This window comes from Tinamus guttatus, unplaced genomic scaffold (assembly GCF_059628265.1).
Source record: "Tinamus guttatus ecotype Peru unplaced genomic scaffold, ASM5962826v1 Tinamus_guttatus_pri_ptg000218l, whole genome shotgun sequence".
In the NCBI taxonomy this organism is placed as follows: Eukaryota; Metazoa; Chordata; class Aves; order Tinamiformes; family Tinamidae; genus Tinamus; species Tinamus guttatus.
Genome location: NW_028288752.1, coordinates 4,967,257 through 4,984,639, shown reverse-complemented (window position 1 = coordinate 4,984,639; position 17,383 = coordinate 4,967,257). Strand labels below are relative to the sequence as shown.

The 17,383-nt window shown below is 48.5% G+C and overlaps 1 protein-coding gene across 2 annotated transcripts in view; it reads right to left on the bottom strand.

Annotated features, from left to right (window-relative positions):
• Positions 1 to 208: 208 nt before the first annotated feature.
• The window catches only part of SFXN5 (sideroflexin 5), a 92,712-nt gene continuing 75,537 nt past the window's right edge, over positions 209 to 17,383 (bottom strand). For both annotated transcript variants that reach the window (XM_088524987.1, XM_088524988.1), the window contains exon 14: positions 209 to 298. In XM_088524987.1, coding sequence (XP_088381113.1) covers positions 221 to 298 — 78 coding nt within the window. In that variant the 3' untranslated portion in view covers positions 209 to 220. The remainder of the gene's footprint in view (positions 299 to 17,383) is intronic.

The following is a 17,383-nucleotide window of genomic DNA, read 5'->3' as shown; positions in this document are numbered from 1 at the left end:
GTTCCTCAGCTACGGCGTGTGGATGCAGATCGCTAACTTAAAACTTACTGGTAGTGTTAATCCTCCCGCCGGGGCGGCGGTGTCAGTTCTCGGCAAGCGTTAGATCCCGCCCGGAGCGCCGGCGGCGGCGGCACGGCCCGCGCTCGGGCTGCTGGTACCTCGCTAGGGGTTTGCTCCTTGCTCTAAAGCGTCCCCGCGCCGCGTGCGACGAGGTGGCCGCTCACAAGCCCTTGTTGTAGACGACCGTCTTGCTGCTGGTGGCCGTGGCGATCTCGGGCTCCAGACGGGCCGTCTCGATCTGCGCAAGGAGAGAGGAGGTGGCATCAGCGTCACCTGCGCGCGGTCCCTCGCGCCAGCGCCCGGCGCATCGAACCAGCGGCGCGAGCGGAGCCGGGGGAACATCCCGCTCCGGCGCCGTCCCCGTCCCGCAGGGCCGGCGCGTCCCGGCGCTCCCGGCTCCTCAGCGGCGCCGCGCGGAGCCCACGTTCGGAACGGGAGCGCTTTGGAAAAATGTTTAACCTAGTTAGACAAATTAGCAAAAATTTGTGCAAAACAATTTAGGTATTTAAAATATTCAATGTTTTTAAAAACTGGAAAAACTGTTCTTAGCTTTCAGCTGCAAAAACCCAACAAAATATAACATCAAAGCAATCTTAACATGAGGTGCAACATAACCCTTCAGCAAAGCTGTTAAACAGCTACTGAGGCATCACGGGAAATAGCACTTCATTTATTCAAATGCACATATGTCAGGTTTTTGCACCATATGTCATTCCAAGCTATTTACAGTAATAATTAAATCTTAATCAACGTTTAACCTCTGTAAAATGTTTGAAGGGATCTAATCACCCTTCAGACTGCACTAATGAAGGAGAAATATATAAACATAAAAAGAAAATGATGCGGAGATAGCGCACCAGAAAGAACAGTAATTGCAAAAGTGTATTTCTCCGAAATATAATCAGCAAATTATGTAAAGTAAGCCAGCGAGTATTTTAAGTGAAGACATCTTGGGTGTCAGAGGTGTGATCAGCTAATTTTGTACTGCTATCCATAACAGATGTAGCATATTTTCTTTTCGTGCCATTATTAGCAACTTCGCCGGTGCTGCCGGTGCCGCAGCCCCCAGCGGCGCCGCGCGAGGGGGGCGCGTGGCCGGCGCCGGGAACGCAGGGCTCTCCTCGCGCTCCCGCTCGCCTCCCGGCCTCCCTCCCGCCTCCCGCAGGGAGCCACGGACAGCCCGGAAAAATCCCCCGCGGGAGCCCGGGAAAGCGGCCGCCTGCTGCCGGCCCCTTCCTGCGGTCCGGCGGGGCCGGGGTCGGGTCGGAAGGGGAATTTCAGCCCTGTTGGGTTGGGGGCTCTTCCAGTTGTTGGATTCTTGGCCAAGGATCCTGCCTGCATCCTCCTCCCTGGACCATGGCACCCCCGAAGGACGTGCTGTCCACGGGCAGCTCGGGACTCCCAGCAGGGCCGGGGACCTCCTGGGTTGAGGCCTGGTGGCAGAAGCCCCCTCAGGAGCAGCTGAACCAGCTCTCGCTGAGCTTGGTGCTGTCGCCGCTCCGCACCCGGCACCCTGAGCCATCGTCTCCCCTCACGCCATCGGCTCTGGCCTCCCCTGGGCACCTCTGCGCGACGCTCCGCTCGCTGCCTTGTCCGCAACACAGCTCTGCTCCAGGCCTTCCTTTCTCCTAAGCAAAGCGCCTCCAGGAAGGGCCGTCTCAGGGCTGGTCTCATGGAGCTGCTCCTACTCCTGCACCGCTGAGACAAGGACAGCGTCCTCCACAGCGGGGTTTGGTAGCGGCTCCCAAAGCGCTGAGGGTCTCTGGAGGTTGGGCTTGACTCACGTTCCTGTGTCCCAGCCTCAAGACCCACAGGGGTCCGTCTTGGTCAGGGCAAGCAGAAGCCCTCCGGAAGGAAACGTCAGCCATGGAGGGCACAAGGAAAGCTTCACAGGGGCTGCCCCCAAGGATGCTGCTCCTTGTCCTTCCAAAGTGAGGGCTACCATGGGCCTGGCCCTGAGTGGTGCCCATCCTCTTCCTCCTGAAGAGGAAGACCTGCTTGTCCTGCTGGGGCAAAGGATGGGTCCCCTTCCTGTGCCAAGGGTGACCATGCTGAGGTGCCTGACACAAAAAGCCATCAAGTGATGATGGGGGAAAGCCGTGCCAGGATGGGAGCCGCCGGAGCAAGGCAGCAGGAGAAGGGGAAAGGCTGCTCTTCCCCTAGGAGCGTCTCTCCGAGCACATGAGCAGAGGTGGCCGGAACTGCTTAGACGCTCCCAGCACTCACCCGGAGGACCCTTCCCCTTCCAGCACATCCCCAAGGGCGTTAGGAAGGAAAAAGCAAGACCTGCAACCGCCGGCCTTGTCCAGGTGTGTTTGGAGCCAGCAGCACCGGGATCACACGATCCCAGAACGGCTGAGGTTGGAAGGGATCTCTAGAGATCACCCAGTCCAACCTCACTGGGGGTTCCACCTTGTTGATACCCATCCCCGTCGGGGGACAACGCGGCGCGCGGGGCCCGGCGAGGAGCCCTCCCCATCTCCGCCTCGCCGCGGGAGCCGCGCGCCTCTCGTCAGCACCGACAGGGCTAATTGGGGTGATGAAGAGCTGGCTCCGCGCGCTGGCGTGGGCTGCCCGAACAAATGGCGCGGCGGGCACAGCTGGCGCCGCGGAGCCGGGCGCCCCGCGCGTCCCCGCGTCCCTTGCGCGCGGGCACCGCGCGCGGCGCGTCCGGCGCAGCAGCAGCAGCAGGCAGCAAGCAGATGCTTTTTGTTTGGGGTTGATACTCATTTCTATCCCAGCTCGGGGAAAGGTGTAGAAAGGAATGTGCTCCGGAGAGCGCACGGAGAGAGATAGGTCTAGGCGCGCTGCCAGCGAGCCGGTAATGATATGGGAGGCAGCTAGGGGAGACAGGAGCAGATGGATTTGGCATACAGCTCCTCGCTCAGCCAAAAAAAAAAGGAGGGGGGGAAGGAAGCAGAAAGCAGCCAATTTTGGTGGGGGGGTCCCGTGGACTGCCGGGTGCTGCGGCAGGAGGAGGGGGAAGGCATCGTCTGGCTGCTCACCTCCTCCCCTGCGTGTCCCTTGGGAAGGACGCTGGGAAGGTGGCCCTGCTGCGCTGCCCGGCTGCGTGTCCCTCCGAAATGGCCAGGCTGGCTGGGCCCCAGCGCCGCTCAAAGCGGCTCAGCAGAGGCCATTACCAGTATGATCCAGTTTTCCCCCAAGCTACCGCTCCTCATCCAAGCTTTGGGACCAGAGGGGTCTCCTTGCAGCGTGATGCCACCGCGGCACAAAGCCACCTTGGGCTCCGGCAGCTCCGTTGTGATGGTTCATGTCAACCTGCTCTGCCCGGGGCTCAGAGTGCGGCCAACTGGGGCTCCTCTGTGCAGAAGGACCTCGGAGGCCAGGTGTGACATGATTACTTGGGGCAGAAAAACCCAGAAACCAGAAAAAAATGTGTTTTTGTAATGTTCATTCTTGTTCCTGCAGTAGAAGTGCCTAAACATTGTTGCTTTCTGGTCTCTCAGATCTTCTCTTAATTGACAGTAGCTGAAAGAACACTAATAGGACCCAAACTGCAAATCTGTCCCAGAACCTGCACTTATTTTTGTAAGGCTTTCCAAAAACAGAAAAATGAAAATGAATGATTTAAAGACACCAAGATTTTCCTCTCCTCTGCTCTGATAAACTTCTTCCAAACTTTTCCTGCACACTCAAGAATTACAAATCCACTTGCTAAGCCTCAAGATCAGGAAATTGGGATTTCCTAAAGATCACTGCTTGGAAAGGCGACAGTGACGGGAGACCAGCAGGTAAAAAGCAGGTCGGGGCCGCGGTAAAAACAGCTCAGACCAAGGAGCTCTCTGCAATCGCATCGTCTTTCTGTGAAAGGCATTCAAAGAGGATCAAACCACCTCTCTGCTAATGTTCAGAGCGAAAAACTCCTCTGCCTTCTCCCCTGTGAGGTTGTCGTTTAAAAAGTTGGTGTTACAGCTCTTTCCTGACCTCTTTCCAGTTTTCCGACATACTTCAGAAACTATGCGCCCGGCAAGTGGACACACTGGTTGCGAGCCGGTCTCGCGACTAATGTTCACTGTGATAAATAACCGTGTCAGGGCCCGCTACACGGCTTGCTGGCCAAATGACAGAGCTGGGGGGAAAGTATTTTGAGCTAAACCTGAATTTTGCTTGGCTTTCTTTCAAATTAACAAGAGAAGTGGAACTGGAGCCTGCAACGCTTCCTCCCCGTCGTGCTTGTTTGTTTTCCCTGAGTCTTTTAAACTGCCCCTTGCAACGGCCTGATCACGGAGTAAAACCATCCTGCTGAGTCAGCAAACCTAAATGTTTTCCCCAAATGCATGCGAGTGGGTTATTCAACTCCTGGATGTTGGCTAAAATATTAAATATATATTTACATTAACTGAAATCTGGGAAAATCCTGCAGTGGGTCTGGCCACAGCAAGAGGCTTGGAGCATGATGCTCCTCAGCTGGTGGCATTCCATGGCACCTGGGCTCTCCCGGTCTTGATGATGCCCTTTGCATCCCAAATAGAAGCGTGGCCGGCGATGCCGCTGGCCGCTCCGGAACGCCGGGATCAAAGCCGGTGGCACAGGCACCTGCAGGAGGCTCCGGCATTTCAGCAGTAACTGCTTCCCCTGCTGAGGGTTCGGACGCCTGTTCCCTGCTGCCTCCACTTTGATCCTTGCCTTTTGTCTGACACCTTAAGGAATTTTAAGCAGGGAACTGACATTCCCTCAGCGTCTGCAACGCTCCCTGGTCGGGATGGCAGCAGGCAAATCCCAGATGTCCTTCCTTAGCCCATGCAGGCGGATGCAGCACGTTGGGCAGCGAGCCGGTGCTCTGGAGCATCCTATGCAAGACGTGGAGAACCTGGCACGGACTTACTGCTAGGAAGAAAGTCACGGCACAGCCTCACCCCAGCGCTCAAAGCCTGATGAAGACCATAAATGCGATTAATCTTGGGATGCATCGCTCTGGGAGGGCAGCTGCACTCGGGTCTGCGCCTGCCAGCTGAAGCCTCCCTCTTCCGCACGTGTTTTGGAGTGAAACGCAGCCAGTAGCAGATAGGGATGAGCAAGGAGACAAGACGTTCAGGGCTGCACTTGATTTATACCACCCTTTTACTGCCACAGGAGGGGATTCACATGTAATTCAGCACACACGGAGAGCAAGGAGCCATGAAACAATCCAAGTCTATGGCTTGACTGCAAATCTGGAGCTAGTGAGATGTGTCTAGCAGGTGGGTAACGTGTCTTAAATCCCTGCAACAGAGTAACTCGGTGGCGGGTTTCACACACACGACTGGCTCTGCATTCAGAGCTCTCTGCCGGGGTCTGTCCCTTCTCTGCAGTCACTAAGCCCGGCCGACACCAAAGCACGAGATAGAAACGTGTTGCCTCCCCATAGGACCTGGGTCACTTGAAACCGGCTAGCACAAGGTCTCCTAAGCGTCCTTGGAAGAGGCAACGTCCAGAGCAGGCTTCAAAACCTGCCCAGGAAATGGGGCAGATAGATAGAGGTGCTGCAGCCCCTGCTCCAGCCATGCCACCGACTGCTTCTGAGCAGCTTCTTCCCAGCTGATTTGGGTGCATTTATGGAGGTTGTTGTCAAACCTCTGGTTGGGCATCCCTGGAACCGGCATTAAAAAGTACTATCCCTTGAAATTAATTTCATCTTCATTTTCTCTCCCCTCCTTGAGAAAATACAAATTAGCACCAGGAGGATAACTGAAATATTTGGCCATCCTAGCTCTTGAGGGTTATCCATTTAAGAAGGGTGATTTTTTTTTTTTTTGTGCCTGGTTCCTGCTAGGGGTGTGTTGACCACCAGCATCCCCCTCCATCTGTCTGAGGGGCAGAGCAGAAAACGGAGGCTCTTCTCAAATGAGGTGCAGCCTCTGGTGCAGCTGCAAGGCTCGAGGTGCATCTGCCCTCACCTCAACCACAGCTGGGGTCTTTGCCCCGCAGCAGGACAGGGAGGCTGCAGGATTGATGGGGTCAGCACGGGACAGCAGCTCATCAAGGCGGCAGGTTTTAACTGCTGCTCCCCAGCTTGGTGAGAACACAGCTGCCTATACACGGAGTCACAGACTAGTGCGTCACAGCTCCTGCAAAGAAAAATATTAGGCGCTGCTACTACAGCAAGAAAATGTTTTCATCACGAGGAAAATGAGTGGAAAACACAGCATTTTGGGGTATTGCCCATTCACGTGCATGGTGGGGAGTACGTTTGTTTCCGGTGCCACAGAAATGATGGATGAGAACAACGCCAGCCCCCAGGAGGTGGGAAGATAACCCATGACCGCAGGCACCTAAGGCTGCGAGGAAGCTTCAGCTGTTCGACATGTCCCTGCCTGTCCTGGGAACACAGCAGCTCACAGACACGTTTCACTCCTGTGCTCGGTCCCCTATGTCCCTTCCCTACCCTGTAGCAGCTTCTCAATAATCCATGGGCTTTAATTTCCCACCTCTGGATGAAGGAAAACTGTGCCCAGACGAGCTGAGCCCAGGGAGCACATGGATCAAACCACTCCGAGAGCCTCTCACCAGGAAGCAGGACGTTCTCAAGCCCTCCAGATTTCTCAGTGCATGGCAAGATTATTCCCCTAGAAAAAAACATCTCCCAGGCCTTGCAAACTAGTGCTTTGTGAATCTTTTGTGAAGCAAGAGTGATGTCCACAGCAACAGAAATCCCAAGCACTGAAAAAGATGTGAACCACGAAATCCTGATTTTTTAAAAAGCAAGGTGAAAAGAGTCTTCCAGTTTCTTATCCTGAAGGAAAAAAGTGACACTTCCAGTTCTTTCTAGCAATAGAGCTCCTAAACTCTCCAACTCTGGAGGAGTTCTGCTCTTGTGTAGAAGGCAAGTGCTCAAGAGGTAAACTAAATGAACTTCTGCTCCCATCCAGGTCCTGAATGGTGCGCATCCCTCAGGCTGCTACGGTGCTCTCATCTCAAGTCACCCAGTGATGAGGGTGAAAAACCCTTCTTCATGAGAGGTCATTCTCCTGAAATCATGCAGGGCATTCAGGACAAAAGGAGGCTTCTTCCACTGCATCATGAAGAAGTCACGTTGTAGACTTAGTTGGAAGATATTCAAGCCAACTGATGGATGGAAAAGTCATCAGGCCACCTAAAATATCATCTGGAGAAACCCTCCAATTTGGAGAGTTCAGGAGCTCTGCAACTCCCTTGTTTCTGTCTGGAACATAAGGTATCAGCAAACAGAGTTGTCTTCTCTCTTTGGAAGAAACACAATCCTCCGCTTTCAAATATTGACAGCTGAAGGAGGCAACTTGACCTATGTTTAGGAACTGCAAAAGAAGGGCCTGATCTCAGGAGTGCTGAGCTCTATGTGAAATGAAAATCTCTAACTTTTGTCATACAGGAAAGTGACTGGAAGACATTCCCTCATCAATCCAAATGGCTTCATCCTGCCAAAAACAGATCAGGATCAGAGTACAAGAGGCCTTTAACTCACCGCAACATGATCTTCTCTTCCTGTCCTAAGTTGTTGTGGACAATCCCGCTGAGCCCCAGAGGGGACTGTCCTGCAGTGTTGGCCTGTGCAAGTCTGTGCCATAAGGATTTCTGGGACATAAAAATGGCATGGAAAGACCATTTGTTTGCTAGACAAACCTAAAGCAGTGTGATAAAAATCTTCTCTACAGGTAAATGAAGGAGCAGGGTTTTCAAGAAATGCAAAAAGTCTCTTCTGGAGATGGAAAGGGGAATTGTGTCACCACAATTTTGATGTAGGCAAACTTTCCTTTTGATGAAAATGATCAATTAGGTCCACTTTAATATGAATCTTTCAAGAGAAAGAGAGAATGTGTTGCTGTTTGGTAGAAATACCAAACCTTGCAATACTCTAGTTATGAGGCAGGAACAGTGTGGTGGATATTACAGGAATTTAGGAATGTTTTGGTTGCTTCAACAAAGCTAAGCAATTTCCTCAGGATCCCAAGTCTTTTTCCCATTCCCTTGTCTTGAAGGGCCAACAGTCTCATCATAAACCAGCTGCAAGATCTAAATGATTTAAGAAGCAATTAGAGAGAATTATAAATACTTTCGCTGGGAAAACATGGTTAATAAGGTATTTTCTACAATAACCAAGTATAATTAGAGCAGGCGAGTCTGGACAACAGGCCTTCTTGCTTTGTTCATATCCGCAATGTCTCAGTTGGAGTACTTGGAGGAACAGTGGCTTCAGATGAGCCAAACCAAGCATCTCTGAGGAAGCAGAGAAGGATTTACACAAGAAGAGGAGGCAATTTTACCAAAGGACTTGCTCTGTATGGCAAGAGAGCCAGGCAACAGCTAGGGAAGAGCTGGAGAAGGGCCCAGCTGCACCCAACAGAAAGGCTGCCCCAAGATCAGAAAGGGGAACACGGGGTGGGCTGGCAGACAGCAAGGAAAGGTCTCAGCTTTCAGGCCAAGAAGAAGGGAGTGAAACTGAAAAGCCGCAGGAGGCTCCATGGACTGAACAGGGCCAAGGAGACAAGACTGAAATCCCCTGGATGGACGGAGGGTTGGCATCCCTGGGGGAAGTGCTTCGGGAGGAGCCGCTCTGTTTATAGTAGGTGCTGCTGAAAGGTGTCCCGAAGAAAGACAGCAATTAGCAGGCCTGCAAAAGAAAAAAAATGGCTTCTTTCCACAAAGTGCCTTTTAAGTATGTTTTTTGAGCCCCTTTAAGGGTTAATGTTTAGCTGTTTATCCGGAGTTGTCGGATGTCAGCTCTTTCTTTTGACTCTTAATGGCTTATAGCCATCAGGAGGTGAAGACTCCTCAAAAGAGATGGTGTCAGGAATGTTTTTTTATGCCCACTAGCACCCACACACCTGCAGGAGCCTGTGCTTGCAGGAGAGATAGTTTACATACTTGAACCTGTATCCCAGGGACAGAGATATAAACATGAAACCAGATCCCCGTCTGACACTGCTGCCGAAGCCCCTGGGCACTACAAGAGGGTCCTTTCTCCCACACCCACGTTGAATGACCACAAAGAAGCGCTCGCTTCAAGCCATTGCTTCGCACTCAGAATAAGCTCGGCTGGCCCAGGTTACAACTTTAGGGTCAGGTCCTGTGAAATCTGCAGCACCTTTAACTCCCACGGACTTCACCTTTGCTGCTGAAACAAAGGGCTGCTCTCAGGGACAGACTTCAAAACGCAGCCACGATGCAAATCAAAGCTTCGCGGACAGGCAAGGTGAGAACAAAGACGCCGGCTCCAAATCAATCACAGCACTGCTCGCTCGTGACCTTCCCAGGCGCGGGATGTCACCGAGCCTCATAATTACCCTGCGAGGTGCAAACAGGCGAGGAGGTTGTAAATCTTACACACCACGACGCTTCCTACGGGCCTGCAAAGGCCAGCGGTGGAGCTGATGCCCCTGAAGATGTGGTCCTTCCCCTGCGCTGGGCACAGAGCATGGCCATGCTCTCCCCAAGGTGCAGAACATCCCTGCTCAATTCAACCCAAACCTTGCCCGTCCTGCTAAACCAATGACGCAGGTGTGGACAAGTCCCGCAACACAAATATTTACTCATGGTCTCTGAAGAAGTGCTAACTCATTTTACAACCCTTGCCAAGTTGTCTTTGGAAAATATCTCCTCCTCCAATCATCCTGGACAGGATCTAACTTCTCACTTTCCTTGGAAAAGGAGACATTTGCTCCCCAGAAATCTTGAGTGCATGAGATATTCCAAGCACAGCCTGTTCAGGACTGAGTTGACATGGGAAATGCTTTGGTTTTCCAATGCAACAAAAATACTTTGTGCTGGCAGGCTCCTGGGCAGCAGCCTTCCTGAGCAACACAGCTGGAAGGAACTAGAAGTTAGGCATGTTAGGGGGATCAACAGCACTGGAAACAAGTGATGTCTCCATCAGAGAAGGCTGGTGGGAACAGGAATGGGTGGGAGGCAGCAGAGAAACAAACAGTAAAACCCCCTTGTGTTTCAGGTCAACAGGGACTACAACCTTTCTCACAAACTGCCTGTTCAGCCTGGAGCCACCACGACTTAGTGGAGACATCAAACACAAAGGCTGTAGAGATCCTTGCTTTCCACTGCTCAGAGAAGGCCCAGGCAGGATGACATGGCTCTTCTGTAATACAAAACTAAGACTAAGGTCCTTTGATGTCAAAAATCAGCTCAGATAATCCCTATGGGTCATGAATCAATTAAACCAGAGAAATCCCAGATCACAATTAGTGTGTCAAAACTTCTTGAACACTTGCCAATACTCCATTGCCATGGGGTGCATAAGACTGACTCTGTATTAAATAATACGAACCCCAATCTGTTCTCAGCCCCTGTGGACAACTGGCATAAACCATCTTGCATCCATGTGGCTAAACTCCCTTCTCCCAGTGAAGAGGGTGGCTTTATGCATGCTGCTCACAGGAGCAGTCCCTGGAAGTGCCACTCGCAGCCATACAGGAATTAGCTGGGAAGTGGTGGCTGGCAGAAACCAAAACTGACCTGAGAGGATGCAAACATGACTATGGTCTCCAGACCTAGACTATGATCTCCATGGGCTATTATTTCTTATTAAGGATGAGCTAGCAACTTACATTTGAATTTGGTGCAACTTTTTCAAACCTGTGTGTCTAATATCATCCTGCTACTCCCTAAAAATCACCTCCTCACCCACTGCTTTCTCCTTCCAAATGCAGGACTTCGTGCTGCCCTTCACAATAATTTGCCCTCCAAATATTCACAAATATTTGCCCTGCAACCTCTTATAGAAATGACCTATGCTTAACAAAAATGCCAGGCACAAACCTTGTTTTGCACCACCTTCTTCTGAAATGCAGATCAGAGCTCAACACACTTCCAAATACCCCAGTTCTCTCTAGTCCAACGTGAACCACACCAGCGTTCAATCACTCAGTATCATATAAATCTTGATGGGCTTCTACTTAAGTAAAAAGAGCTACATGCAACTTAAGTTGGCTCACACAGGTCAACTACATATTTTAAGCTCACATTGAAAATAGTTTTGTCTATGTCCAGCTCCTGCTGACATCCAAAGGAAAAACTCTTTTGAGTCTCTAGGAAATTCTAGGAGATTCTAGGAAATTCTAGGAGAAATTCTAGGAGAGAAATCTCAGGGGAACTTCTTGGTGCCTCAGAAGTCAATGACAAAGTGTCCAGTCTATGTGTCAGTAGGGAACCAAACCCTTGGAGCACGGCTGTAGTGACAATCTTCTTCAATCTTTTGGAGACACATACAACTGAGATCCAGCCTCTTACAAGTCCTTAAGGACCTTGTGGCCCTTCTTTCTTAAGAGTAGTTCCTTTGAGGATCAATCTCCATCGCCAGGGGTAGACTTTGGGCAGCACACTTAGGTCACCAGATTCTCAGGAAACCATTCTTCAGACACAGAAGCAAAGAAATACCACAGAACTTCTCACTTCTCAAACATTTTTCCCTGTGGCAGCTGGCAAATCCTTTCCTTTGCTTCTCATCCAAGTTGGACAAAATTACTGCAGAGAATCCCTCCGGCTCCCCTCCCCCAGTGCAATGCAATCCCAAGGGAGAAATGGTTTCATGGGGACCCCCTGCTGTCTTGCATCTGATTTCCCTCCTAAGTATGGTATAGGGAAGCGTCTCGAGGGCTATGGCTGTGACCTCCATACAGCTCTTTTGTCAAGTGCCATTTCATTAAAAAATCAGCCTTTTAACTGTGGACACATTTCAACCTCACCAAATCTGCTAATTATTGACAGTTGGTGAAGAGGAGATTTCACTTGTTCCTCCTGTTAAACTGCATCTAATTAGTAATTACTGGTTCACTGTCATCTTTACTGCAATAATCCCACTGCACATTGGCTCATTAACCTTTTGCTTTTCTAAAGCAGCCTGCCAACAAGATGAAGGCTAAAACAGATTGGAAAACAATAGCTCAGCCTTGGATTTTAGGCTGTTTATTCCCCTTGTCCTGGAGATCCAAAAGGAAGATTATTTTTAAGAAAAGGCTTTCAGCTGAAATCAGCCTAGTTCCAGAAGATGGCTTGTTTTGCCCTAACCAGATACGAAAGCTCTTTAAACTTAACCTGGGATGAGGGCACTTGTATTAACAGAGCTGGTGCAACGGTTTCTCTGCCATCAGATCCTGCCACAGATGCTTCAGCTCCATTTCTCACCTGGGTTTATCCTTCTTTATCAGCCCCATTCATCACACAAGGTGTGGGATGAGCACATTTCTGGGGGTTTGCAGCATGCATCCTCTTTGATGCTGCAAAATGAAGGCGCTGGAGGAGCAGGGACCAAAGAGTGGAAAATCAGTGGAGCAACCCCATGGTTATTTCTTTTGCTGCTACACTGAATTTAATTTACACAAGTCCCATTTTCAGTTTGGAACTGTCACAGCTGTTTCTATTGGCAGTGCATAACTGAGTAGGAGTTGTCAGTGGGGATGCTGTAGGATAGGCGGCTAGAAAAGAGATTCCCTGGGGGGCTTGGGAGGCAGTTTTAGGTTGTGGGCTAAATGCATTAACTAGATGCATTAACTTAACAGTAGTGAATTATTTGATGTGTATTTATGTATTTAGGTATTAGAGTTAACGCTCTATTGGGATGAAAAGAATATTTCTCAGTATACGAAGTCTGCTCAGAGTCAGGAACCCATGTCTTTATGACTGACACTAGGTTTTCATTTTTTAAGGCTATCTTCTTCTAAAACATAACACCTAGAAACAAGCTGTAATTTTGAATAACACTTGTAGACAGTAAAGTGGATTCCATCTGTGCCAAATCAAGAAAAATATGAGGTCTTAGTTTGACTGACTACCAAACCAAGAGAAGGTCTAGATGCATTATGTTTCCCAGCATGGGAAAGTTCAGCTCCACAATTTTCATTTAGTCTATTAGCGATGTTTCTGCACACAGTCAGAGCTGGGTTATAACTTCTCTTATGCTGCCTTAAAACACCTATAATTCCACTCACTATGAAGCAGCTATGCCTGATGTATATTGATGTATAGTTAGTGATGTATAAGCAGAAGCAAAGACAGTAAAGAGAGTGGTGAAACCATGGCTCTTGAGTTGCATCAGCCCACCAGCAGTTCAAATGGGGCTTCCATGCCAGGATATCACATAAGCGATAACAGGACCATGTTGGTCTGAGGCGGCTCCCCAACTGTGAGAAGCAGCGAGCCAAGAGGGGCTGCCAGTGCCCACATTGCCAGGTCACCCACAACCAAACATGGGAGTCCCAGGGAGCCAATTCCTGCCTCTGACTCACTCCTGGGGTTCTCCTTCTCCTCGTCTCTCCAAGCTGTGATGAGTGCCTTGTAGGCTTTTGGCCATGGCAGCATTTAGGCACAAAGTTCACAGACACATCAAGGCTGATTCATTCTTCCACTAGTACTAGAGGGGATATGCCCCATGAACCTTCAGATATATGTCAAAACACACTTTTTTTTTTTTTTTTTTTTTTTTCCCCAGATAAGTGAGAAATAGGTATTTGGAAAGACAGGGAAGGAGAATTTTGGTCGCATGTGATTTGGTGGCTGCAATTCTCTGGGATGTTTTATATTTTATTAAATCTATCATGAGGCTTTAGTTCTGCCTGAAAATTAATTGCAAGTTTGAAGCATGCTCAGAACCCCTGTTAGGAGAGTGGATCAAAGGAGACCAGTCAAGCTCCAATGCTAAAACCAGAGCTTAATAACACATCAGCTTTTGCGTTTGCTCTCTGAGTAAAGAAAAAAGGACTGTGAATGTGTGATTAAGGGCATAATTTGGCTCATTTACAATTCCTTAAAGGGTTGCTCTTCAGACCATTATCATATTTTTGGAGCAGAACACGCCTATCACATTCTTGTTGTTAATAATTTACTCCCTGGGTAGAGCTCATTACAACAGCATTGTCTCAGTAGTGTTATGTTCATAGCTGCTTCAATGACTGCAGTTATGAAAAAAGTAAATGCACCCATACATACATGCCTATATTTACTTACGGAGAGAGAAAAAAAACACTTGGAATAGGGTCTATTTCCAGATGTTCGGCAAAGTCTATTATCTTAGGTGTCTGACACATTCATGGATCAGTGGTGAATGATCAAAAAGTCACACGATCATTGACAGACACTCTTTGCAATGAAAATCAGATTTCATATCCAAGACAGTGAAGAAATGCCTCTGAAGACCATGTTTCACATAAATCACTTACTCTGTTTGCTTGAATGACCCCAAAATAGCCACCACTGAGGAGATCTCAATGAGATCCTGCAAAATGGGTTGAACACCTTTATACATACACACATCTACAGTGAATGCAAATATGACTGGAAGATTGACTGGATAGGGCTTTAGAGAACCTAATTGCTTGGTTTCAAGAGATCCAGTTGTGCAAGTGGAGATAACTGCAGCTGACCAGAGCTGAGACCCCGTTAATTAATGAGCTATAGCACCGGCTGTAGTGGTTTCTCGTCATTGACATGACGCGTGGGCAGAGAGCACATCATTCTGTTTGATCTACTAATCAGCGCTGATTCATGTTTACACTGCAGATAACATTTCATCTGCTCTTAGAAGGTCATTTCCAAGTGATTCTGCATTGTTTCAGTATTGCTTGTTGCCTGTAATATTCTCTGAAGGAAGATAGACCTTAATCTTCCCTTGTGTCAGAGAGGGCTCGAATTCATGCAGGTGTTAGCATCATCACAGTTTCTCAAGCAGCAATATCAAACAGTACACATTACAGCATATCTTTCACCCATGAAGCTCAGACTATACCAAAACAGGCAGAAAGGCCTCATGAATTTCATTATATAGCTAGAAAACCTATAACATCGAATAGACATTTTTGCTCAGATATTTTTTGCTCAGAGCACCTCGGATTCCGCTTTCCAACTATTAGTTCTCACTGACCTTATCAGGCAATACTTCAGAGACTCAGGTGTGGAGTGATGCTAGGTGAACCTACAGAATATACTAAAATGCACTAAATGCACCACATCATTTCAAAAAGGAATTGTAGGGCAAATTTCCTGCTATGTTGAATGGTTTGGTTTGGCCAACAGTATAAAATGTGCTTTGCCAGTGACAAGGAAGAATAAATACAGTGACTGCTATTAAAGATTTGAGAAGAGGTAATGCTTGGGAAAGTGGTAAATAATTAAGAACGCAGGTCACTGCTACAGGGACATGTGGCTCACACAGTGATCTGTGGAAAGGAAGTCAATGTGCATCACACTATGGTCAAATATAAAGTTGCTTCTGGAAGCAAAGCCCATACTCACATCATAGGGCACCCTTTTTGGGGAACAGTGGCAATGTGTAACCTTTGAGGTAAACAAGCTTGGTGGTAAATCCCATAGCCCCATTATCCTGGTTATTCTAAAAGGAGATCTGTCGGGAAAGGCCCTGGCTACTTTCTGGCAGTGCATCCCTTGTGAAGGGGATGAAATATCCTTCCAACATGAACTTTGGCCATATGCTGGGCATATTCCTTGAATGGATGCTGGACTTGGAAATACTCCCCTGTTCTTCATGGCCAAAAACTCTGAGCAGAAATTGAGGACACAGCAAATAATTAGTGACCATGAGCCAAGGCATGAGCTCATGCCAAAACAACTAACAAGCTCCGTGGATGTATGAACTCAAGGACGAGAAGGTAAATCACTTTGCCCCTGCAACTGGTGCTTGTGCACAGCTTCCTATTGGAATACTGCTTCTGGTTCTCATGTAAGTGACCCCGAAAGGATGTTGACTAATTAGGAAGAGTTTAAGGAAGAGCCGTGTGAATCATTAAAGCTTCAGAAAATGTGTTTTAGCAAGAGCCTCCAAGATTGAGATATATTCAGCTTCCTAAAGAGAAGATTAAGGGACAATTTTATCTCAGCCTGTAAACAACTAGAAGGACAACAGCAAATTCTTAACACGTTTTTTCAGTCTAGCAGACAAGTGTGCAACAAGATTTCCTGGCTAGGAGAAAAAAAAAAAAAGAATTAACCAGTGGAATAACACAGCAAAGACTGTGATACCAATCTCTGATCAACTGTTCTAGTGCAAACAGAAAGAATGACATTGAAGTCCTTTGCCCTGTTTGACATCGTTTTTAACACTTCATAATAGTGATCCTCCCTTATTTGCAATGCTCAAATCTCTCAACACTGAATGACTGAAATTAATGACTTAAAAAAGATTACACTTTAACAATGTGTTCAACTAACTAAAGTATAAATGATTTAATTAGCCATTCTGCTAGTTCCCTTTCACTTTAACAGCTCCATTGCCCAATTCTCACCCTGCCTTCCTGCTTTCATTTTAGTGGCCATGAGATGCAGAATCTGCTAGGTGCAGAATTGTGGGGATTTCCCCTGGAAATCACTCAAATTTGGAGCAAATATCATTTTGAAGCACCAACAATGCAGCTGAGAAAACAGAGACCCAACATCCCCTGCTCTCTAGGTTGTATATCTGGGGAGACAGACTAGAAAATGGAAAGGCCAAAGCCCTCAAAGAAACGCCTGGAAAGTAGAACAGCTTGTAGTGGATATCCCAGGTACCACTGTTTGCTTGATGGACAGACTGTGATGATACCAGGGAAACTGCACCGTCCTCAGAGAGCAGGAGCTGAGCCATGTCCTGGGAGACGCAGCTCCATTATAAGGACAGGAAGAGCCCGGCTTCACTATCATAGTGAGAGCCCTTGGCTAGAAACATAAACATTGCTTGACTTGTGATCTGAACACGTCTGACCTGCACATTGCCAGAAGAGGAAGCAGCTGCCCACACTGCCAGCTGAAATCCTTTCCCGATTGGAGACCAGGCAGGCACAACATTATCCTCATATGTTTATGGAAATCTCTTGCTCCACCACATTTGCCGCTGGTGCTGTAAATACATTATCTTACACCCCAAAAACCCTCCATACAGGAGAGAGCACTGATGGGGGAGAACACGGATGCAATGGAAGGGAGAAGGATCATGTGGTCGCCTCCTTTGTGTCTTTAAAACATGTCTGTGGTCAAACCAAGATGCTTCTGCTCAGTTCATTCGTGTTTACTAGAAGGGTGTATCACCCCATACGACCCAAGGGCTGGCTAAAGTTGTGGGAAAGCCACGTGATATTAATCTATCCTAAACTGGCAAGCATTAGAAGAGAGGGACTACCATAACCACCCTTTCCTCAGTGAATCTACACTTATTCAAATGAATGAGACAGCAAAGGGCTTTATCCATGAAAGAAGGAGCCTGGTAGGAATGAAACATGCAACAGAAGGGTTGATTGCTGCTGCCGGCACATTTCTCACATGCAAACACCCAATATGTCCCGTGTGCCCTCTCCCTTCCCATTTCTAAGCCAACACAACCTGTGAAAAGTCAACAAGGAGCAGCATGAGTTTC